General features: G+C 41.5%; 1 protein-coding gene across 2 annotated transcripts in view; it reads right to left on the bottom strand.

Moving 5' to 3' along the window:
- The window catches only part of LOC113650019 (ribosomal protein S6 kinase beta-2-like), an 11115-nt gene extending 3711 nt beyond the window's left edge, over positions 1 to 7404 (bottom strand). The window contains exons 1-10 of one of the 2 annotated variants that reach the window (XM_027158025.2): positions 7366 to 7383; positions 7184 to 7246; positions 4994 to 5048; positions 4760 to 4797; positions 4567 to 4681; positions 3366 to 3434; positions 2444 to 2591; positions 1182 to 1239; positions 539 to 639; positions 68 to 158 (exon numbers count right to left, since the gene is read on the bottom strand). In XM_027158025.2, the coding sequence (XP_027013826.1) occupies positions 68 to 158; positions 539 to 639; positions 1182 to 1239; positions 2444 to 2591; positions 3366 to 3434; positions 4567 to 4681; positions 4760 to 4797; positions 4994 to 5047 (674 nt within the window). In that variant the 5' untranslated portion in view covers position 5048; positions 7184 to 7246; positions 7366 to 7383. Of the gene's footprint in view, positions 1 to 67; positions 159 to 538; positions 640 to 1181; positions 1240 to 2443; positions 2592 to 3365; positions 3435 to 4566; positions 4682 to 4759; positions 4798 to 4993; positions 5049 to 7183 lie in introns of both variants that reach the window. The other variant, XM_027158024.2, reaches the window with a different exon arrangement.
- Between the last annotated feature and the right edge of the window lie 2596 nt (positions 7405 to 10000).

Genomic DNA, 10000 nt, shown 5'->3' with positions numbered 1-10000 from the left:
ACATGAAACGTCCTATAACTGTCTTGCTCTGTGGTAATAAAACATTTCAGACATAACAGATACTCACATGTACTCGATGGTGCCACAGAAGGTGTGTGTGACGCTGCCATCGTGGATGGATTCCTTACACAAGCCAAAGTCAGTGAGTTTAATGTGGCCTTAAGAAGAAAAAAATTGATTTCAGTTTTAAATCTTGTGAGTAAAAACATTCCATTCTTCATGTTTAACTTCTCGCTTGTGGAAACGTTTAACTTCATAAACATGCTCCTAATTAGAGAAAGTGATTTGGAGTAAATCACGGTGAATATTGTTCATCATGAATATGATGAGATTTTTAATCATTCTTAGAAAGACGTTCCATCTCAACGAACCCCGTAGAACAAACCTTACACACTTTTAATTACACAACAGTTTCTGCCTGAGGGCAAGGGCCAGATAAACTGGTTTAAAATAGGCGTTAACACACACACACACACACACACACACACACACACACACACACACACACACACACACACACACACACACACACACACACCTTCGTGATTGAGCATGATGTTCTCAGGTTTCAGGTCCCTGTAAATGATCCCATTGGAGTGAAGGTGCCCGAGCGCTAACGTTATCTCCGCCAGATAAAAACTGCGGAATAAAAAACACAACAAAGTCCAGGACTGGACGAGAAATTTTATAAGTTTATAAGTTTGGCTATTAGAAAGAAAAGGGCAAACTTCTGATAAAAATCTAGAGAGATTCTAGCAGTGACCAAACATCCTTACGCATGATGACACGTGTAAATCCCACGACAATAACGTTACAGAGTCTCGGTATCTGTAGTCGTGTGAATATGTTGCCTGATTTTGTTTGTTCTTGGAATCCATCCGATTCCCAGAATATGAGATGAGAATTTATCTGATTTGTGCACAAATAACTCAAATTATTGAAATTTGTTAACTAAACCCGAGCGGAAACGTTCGACTAGCGAGCTTTTCTATGAGGAGAAGTTTATCACGTGTGGAAGGAGTCTCCAGTGTCAGTGCTGTGAAACATCTATAAAGAAAAACATCTTTAGTAAATTGCTGTGATATAAATCTGCTTGAGGACATTATCAACTCTAAACTCCAAAATAAAATGGACTTCCATCACATTCATGACATCATCTATATTTTCCTAAGATTTCGTACCTGGCCGTGTCCTCCATGAAGATCCCCTCCTTCTCCAGCTGCATGAACAGCTCACCACCTGTTAAGAAATGGATTTGTTTTAGGTTTAATATAAATGATTAAAGTAAGCATCGAATATACGGTTAGCTGTTAACTCTGTTAGCTACAGATTCTAATTTTTAAGGGTCAACTATACATTTGGCATCCATCAACATCCTGTACAATTTACACCTCAGTATCCCAGGAGACAGAGATACACCTGAGTACAGAGATACACCTGGGTACAGAGATACACCTGGGTACAGAGATACACCTGGGTAGAGATACACCTGGGTGCTGAGATACACCTGGGTGCTGAGATACACCTGGGTGCTGAGATACACCTGGGTGCTGAGATACACCTGGGTGCTGAGATACACCTGGGTACAGAGATACACCTGGGTACAGAGATACACCTGGGTGCTGAGATACACCTGGGTACAGAGATACACCTGGGTAGAGATACACCTGGGTGCTGAGATACACCTGGGTGCTGAGATACACCTGGGTGCTGAGATACACCTGGGTACAGAGATACACCTGGGTACAGAGATACACCTGGGTGCTGAGATACACCTGGGTGCTGAGATACACCTGGGTGCTGAGATACACCTGGGTACAGAGATACACCTGGGTACAGAGATACACCTGGGTACAGAGATACACCTGGGTGCTGAGATACACCTGGGTGCTGAGATACACCTGGGTACAGAGATACACCTGGGTGCTGAGATACACCTGGGTGCTGAGATACACCTGGGTACAGAGATACACCTGGGTACAGAGATACACCTGGGTACAGAGATACACCTGGGTACAGAGATACACCTGGGTACAGAGATACACCTGGGTACAGAGATACACCTGGGTACAGAGATACACCTGGGTACAGAGATACACCTGGGTAGAGAGATACACCTGGGTAGAGAGATACACCTGGGTAGAGATACACCTGAGTACAGAGATACACCTGGGTACAGAAATACACCTGGGTACGGAAATACACCTGGGTAGAGATACACCTGGGTACAGAAATACACCTGGGTACAGAGATACACCTGGGTACAGAGATACACCTGGTTACCCCAGTGCACTTCCATTAGTTCCCTCATCACCTTTAAATGTGTTTACATTAAATAGCAGGACTAGCACTTAAGGTGTTTGTGTTGATAAGTAAACCTGCATGAACAGGTAAAACACCATTATCTGGCTGTAGCTTCAGGTTATGTTTACACCACACCCACCACTCAGGCATTCCAGTATGAGGTAGAGTTTGCCGCCAGTCTGGAAGGCGTACCACAGGTCCACGATGAAGGGGTGACGCACCGTCTCCAGGATCTCTCGCTCCGCCCGTGTGTGTGCGGTGTCCTTTGCGCTGCACACTATTTTTGCCTGAAAGAAGTTAACGTGTGTTTATATGTGCAAGTCAGCGCCGTTCTTCTGTTCTTTAATCAACAGACGACGTCTTTACAAAGGAGCCAAATGTAGACAAATAAACAGAAATATAAGCAGAATAATTACATCCACATTCACCTTTACATACATCATTACTTCATGTGCATCATAGCTTTAGTTATACATCGTGTCAATAGGCAGAGTATATTATATATGTATGTATTAACTGTAGACACCTACATTCCCCTCACTGCGAGATAGAGGGCAGCAAACTGTCCACCTCAATACTGTCCACATTATTGTCCACCTCACTACTGTCCACATTACTATCCACCTCAATACTGTCCACATTACTGTCCACCTCACTACTGTCCACATTACTGTCCACCTCAATACTGTCCACATTACTGTCCACCTCAATACTGTCCACCTTAACATTACTGTCCACCTCAATACTGTCCACATTACTGTCCACCTCATTACTGTCCACATTACTGTCCACCTCAATACTGTCCACATTACTGTCCACATTACTGTCCACCTGTCTTCATTATTATTACAGTAATAACTGTAGTGTCCACACTGCTTCCTCTCACACCTGTGTATCAGTATTTCTGTCCTTTCACTCTTGTATTAAGCCGTGACATGTGAACCAGCTGTATGATCTTTATATGTATGAATGGGTTCAGGTTTAAGTCTCAGAAACATCCTCCCTAACAAACTGAACACTAAAGTAACTGTACAGTGTGTAGCTGAGACACGACAGCTCACCTTCTTCAGAACTTTCATGGCAAATATTTTTCCTATCTGACTTCCCTGAACCTTCCGCACCTGGAAAACCTAAAAAATAAATAAATATGAGAAATAAGAACACACATTCACATACACTCACACACACACACTCACACTCAGACACACTCACTCACACTCAGACACACTCACTCACTCACTCACTCACTCACTCACTCACTCACTCACACACTCACTCACTCACACACTCACACACTCACACACTCACTCACACACTCACTCACTCACTCACTCACTCACACACTCACACACTCACTCACTCACTCACTCACTCACACACTCACTCACACACTCACTCACTCACTCACACACTCACTCACACACTCTCACACACACTCACGCACGCACACTCACGCACACGCACGCACGCACGCACACGCACGCACACTCACTCTCACTCACTCTCACTCACTCACGTGCACACACACACACTCACACACACTCACTCTCACTCACTCACTCTCACTCACTCACTCTCACTCACTCACTCACACACACTCACTCACACACACTCACTCACACACACTCACTCACACACACACACTCACACGCTCATGCACACGCTCATGCACACGCTCATGCACACGCTCATGCACACGCTCATGCACACGCTCATGCACATGCTCATGCACACTCACACGCACACTCACACGCTCATGCACACGCACACTCACACGCACACTCACACGCTCATGCACACTCACACGCACACGCACACTCACACGCTCATGCACACGCACACTCACACGCTCATGCACACGCTCATGCACACTCACACGCACACGCTCATGCACACTCACACGCACACTCACACTCACACGCTCATGCACACGCACACTCACACGCTCATGCACACGCTCACGCACACTCACACTCACACTCATGCACACTCACACTCACTCACGCGCACTCACACTCACTCACGCGCACTCACACTCACTCACGCGCACTCACACTCACTCACGCGCACACTCACACTCACACGCACACTCACACACACGCACACAAACACACACGCACACAAACACACACGCACACTCACACACACTCACACACACGCACACTCACACACACGCACACTCACACACACGCACACTCACACACACGCACACTCACACACACGCACACTCACACACACGCACACTCACACACAAACACACACCTTGCCGTAAGCTCCTTTCCCGAGCACTGTGAGCAGTTCAAAGCAGTCCGGTCCGACTCGCTCACTGTCCCTGTTCACGCTGGCGCTGGTGAGCTCCACTTCCTCCGTCTCAATGCTGTTACACACAACAAGTCATGAACCTTTGACTTAAATGATTAATCGTGACATCGTATTAACCATGAGGGATACGTACGGCTCTGCTTCTGCCACCGTGAAGTTACACACTTCATCCTATAAGGAAAGCAGAAAGAATTTATTTCCTTAATTTGAGAAAATGATTAAATCACTACATTCATGTGGATCAGACAAAAGTAAAGAATGTTTTACTCCAGAATAAAGAGTGTGTTCTGCGTGGCATGAAAGACAAGTACAGTAAAGGTGTAAGAGCTGATGTTTGGACTGACAGTCAGACTTCAGAGGTTCTCACCTCTGCATCGCTCACGTCCTCTGACTCCAGGTCGATATCGAACACCCCTGCCATCCTACACAACACAACAAGAGAACATTCAGCTGTTCAAATCCGAGTCAGCTCACATCTAACATAGAACACTGCCCAGTGAGTCAGTGAATCGGTTCATGAATCACTCCATGAGCTAGTTCATAAGATTTTGAATCACTTTGATCCAAAAGTTCTAATTCTAATTCCAAAGACTAGAAAATGTTGACATAAAACTTTTAACACAATACTAACATAATCAGCTTAAATAAGTGTAAATATTTTATTATTAATATTTACATAAAAGAATTCCACACATTTTTTTAAGAACTACTGAATCATATGTTCTACATACAATGGTGACTAATCAGGGTTTTGTTCAACTTCATTTTAAAGTGATGAGTCAAAAGCCTGAAGCTGTGAAAGCAAACGAGCGACCTACAGCAGGCAGGATCATGAGGGGTTAAAACACAGTGACAGCTGGACTTAAACGAGCTGATTATTATTGTTAATCTGGTTTCTTTACTTACTGTGTGCTTTAATTCAATCATGTTATTTACTTGTTATTTTATTTCTGCATATTAACACACACACACACACACTACACACACAAAAACACACACACACACACACACGCGCACACACACACACAAACACACACAAACACCATACACACAAACACACACAAACACACACACACACCATACACACACATACAAAGAAACACACATACAAAGACACACACACACAAAAACACACACACACCATACACACACACACCATACACACAAACACCATACACACAAACACACATACAAAGACACACACATGCTCACCTACACACATATACAAAGACACACACACACACACACATATACACACACACAGATCTGAAAAAGTGTTTGGCTCAAATTAGAGAAGCTGAAAAAAGGACATCATTATGTAATAAAATCTCCTGATTAAATATCTTTACACAATAATGTTATTAATACATTATTAATTTAATAACAACTTACAATTTGATTAAAAAACAATTTAATAACAACTGTGCGTTTACACTGCCAACAGTTACTGAGCTCCAAGCTGATAATAGAATGGAACTGTTGACAGTGTAAACGCACTAAAGGTTCCATGCAGTGAGAGTTTTGTCTCTAGTGATTTTCCTGCTCTTATTGTGTTAAAGAACACAATCACACATACAGGATTAGGAAACACTGCTCTTTGTAATTAAAATGTCTCACGGTTTCGTCACAAGCCTTAAATGTGCTTCTGTATCTATCGTCTGTGTGAAGAGATAAACAGGGAGGGGAAAGCCATCGCATTGAGAGCTCACAGTGCTGCATTTAAACCTTCCTTTCTCCTGGTGTAGAGTTTACGGAGCTCCTGATCTAACTCGTTACCTCGGCTTGGTAACTAATCTCTCATTCATGCTCCTTTCTGAGACTCTGCTCACTGACACCACATGCATTGTAATATTAAGTGTGTTTACTTGCTCAGACACCCGCTTTCATCTCCAGTCAGTTGTATCGTGTATTAATTTGTATGTCTAAATAATTCACACTGATTAACCAGCCAGCCTCGATCCGGATGAAGGTGTACAAACTTTTATACTCGACTCTAATTTATTACAATACTTCACAAAGATCTTGCTGTGATCTCTTGTGGAAGGTGAACAAGACACGTCTGAGGATCTAGTGAATTGTATTGTGTATTACGCCGACAGACTGACAGCTCTGTACAGGTCACAGGTTCAGTTTCATTCTCTAGAGTGTAATAAAACATCCATAGAGCTGGTCTGTAAAATAATCTTAATAAAAGAGAGTTTGTGTTTATGTATGTTTTTGTGTAGGATATGTACAATATAGTGATAATGATGACACGTTAATAATAATAATAATAATAATAATAATAATAATAATAATAATAATGAAAAAAGTAACAATTAACAATAATAATACATATAATAACGATATTAATGATAATAATGATAGTTATAATAATAATAATAATAATAGCATTAATGATAATAATAAGAACAAATAATTATTATAACAATTAACAATAATAATAACAACAAAAAAACAACAACAAAAAACAACAACAACAACAATAATAATAATAATAATAATAATAATAATAATAATAAACGCACGCGCTACAGTAAACTAATTACATTCATACCTTCATCCGGGTCTAAAACACACTCCCGCTGCTCGGCACCTCACCGTGTCGTTATTAATGTTCCTATATAGTTATAATAATATAATAATATAATAATATAATAATATAATAATTATACTAATATAAACTAAAACATGTTAATTAACACAAACACGGCAGTAAAAATCGTGCCACAGCTGTACCGCTGAAGCGTTGACACGGCAATGCGTCATCATCACGCGACACCCGCTGTGACGCGCAGACGCGTCATCTTTATGAGACGTAAAGGCGGGATTTGAAATCAATTTCTTTTTAAATATAAACACAACAAGGTTTTGTTGTACAATGTACTAATGACGAAAAGTAATAGACTGATAAACATTTAACATGGTCATAATTAATAACATTTAAATGATACATTATTAATTTAATAACAACTGAGTTATATTTTATATTTAACTGTAAAAGTTTGTTATTTTTAATATTTGCTTTATTTTATTATTTCAGACAGACATATAATTAATAAACAGAAGTAAAACATTTCGTCTATACGGCGTCGTGATGTAAACAAACACCCAGCTCAAATATGTAATAAAATTATTTAGATATTTTCCGGTGAAACATCACACACACACACTACACCTCACACACACACACACACTACACATCACACACACAGTACACATCACACACACACACACACACACACACACACACACACACACTACACCTCACACACACACACACACTACACATCACACACACAGTACACATCACACACACTACACCTCACACACACACACACACACACTACACCACACACACACTACACCTCACACACACAGTACACATCACACACACTACATGTCACACACACTACACCTCACACACACTACACCTCACACACACACACTACACATCACACACACTACACCTCACACACACAGTACACATCACACACACTACATGTCACACACACTACACCTCACACACACACTACACATCACACACACACTAAACATCACACACTACACCTCACACACACACTACACATCACACACACAGTACACATCACACACACTACATGTCACACACACTACACCTCACACACACTACACATCACACACACACTACACACCACACACACACTAAACTGACTAAAATGGCCTTTTTGAACCTTTTCAGTCTGGTTTTCGTCCAGCACACAGCACTGAAACGGCTCTTCTCCGGGTGGTTAACGACATTCTTCTGTCCATGGATGCTGGGCTGATAAACATCTTGCTTCTTCTTGATTTAAGTGCTGCTTTTGACACAGTCTGCCATGATCTAATGATCTCTAGGCTTTCTGACATTGGCATCACTGGCTCTGCACTTTCTTGGCTCATTTCCTACATTAGTGACAGAAAGTATTACAGAACTATACAAGGGTTTAGATCTGCTACTGCTTCACTCACACAGGGTGTTCCTCAAGGTTCGGTTCTTGGCCCACTGTTATTTATCATCTACATATATCCACTCGGTGACATCATACGCAAGCATGGACTTCAGTTCCACTGCTATGCAGACGATATTCAAATCTACCTCACCACCAGCTCCAATGCTCCATCTCTGCCTGACTCACTCACAGCATGTATCAGGGACATTAAAAATTGGATGTCCCGGAATTTTCTTAAATTGAATGATAAAAAAAAATGAGATATTATTGATTGGTTCTATTGCCACAGTCAAAACGATGAACCAGTCTTTTGATGTTCATGGAACTCACATTAAGCCTTCGTCATCGATCCGTAACCTTGGGGTTTTATTCGACTCAAATCTATCTTTTGGCCCTCACATTTCTTCTCTTGTTAAAAACTCTTTTTTCCATCTTCGTAATATTGCTCGTCTCCGATCTTTTCTCACCATAGCTGATACTGAAACCTTAATTCATGCACTAATCACTTCACATCTGGACTATTGCAATGCCTTATTTCTTGGTCTTCCAAAAAAACTTATCGCAAGATTACAGTATGTTCAAAACTCAGCAGCAAGAGTTCTCACCTCCACTAGGCGCTCTGCTCACATTACTCCACTGCTTCATGACCTTCACTGGCTACCTGTAGCATCACGTATACACTTTAAGGTATTGCTTCTAACGTTCAAAGCATTAAATGGTCTTGCTCCCCAATATCTGTCTGACCTACTCTCCCCTTACCGCCCTGTCCGGTCCCTTAGATCAGCTGAACTTGGTTTGTTGTCCATCCCTCCTTTCCGTCTGTCTACTGTTGGTGGAAGGTCATTCAGTATAAATACTCCTCAATTATGGAGTTCGCTGCCTCCTACACTACGAAACATCACATCTGTGGGTGCATTTAAGTCCCAGTTAAAAACATATCTATTTAACAAGCATTTCGGATAATGCAATTATATGTATTATGTGTTGTGTATATGTAAGTTTCTGAATGTACTGTATTTGTGAAATGTAAAGCGACCTTGAGCTATGGAAAGGCGCTATATAAATAAAACTTCTTCTTCTTCTTCTTCTTCTTCTAAACATTACACACACACTACACCTCACACACACACACACTACACATCACACACATACTAAACATCACATACTACACATCACACACACTACACATCACACACACTCTACATACTGTATCACACACACTACACATCACACACTACACCTCACACACACTACACCTCACACGCACTACATCACACACACTACACATCACACTCACACACACACACACACTACACATATCACACACATACTAAACATCACACTCACACACACACACACACTACACATCACACACACTCTACATACTGTATCACACACACTAC

This window comes from Tachysurus fulvidraco, chromosome 7 (genome assembly GCF_022655615.1).
Source record: "Tachysurus fulvidraco isolate hzauxx_2018 chromosome 7, HZAU_PFXX_2.0, whole genome shotgun sequence".
Lineage (NCBI taxonomy): Eukaryota > Metazoa > Chordata > Actinopteri > Siluriformes > Bagridae > Tachysurus > Tachysurus fulvidraco.
Note: the sequence above shows the minus strand (reverse complement) of the source record. Positions and strands in the feature narration are given on the sequence as shown.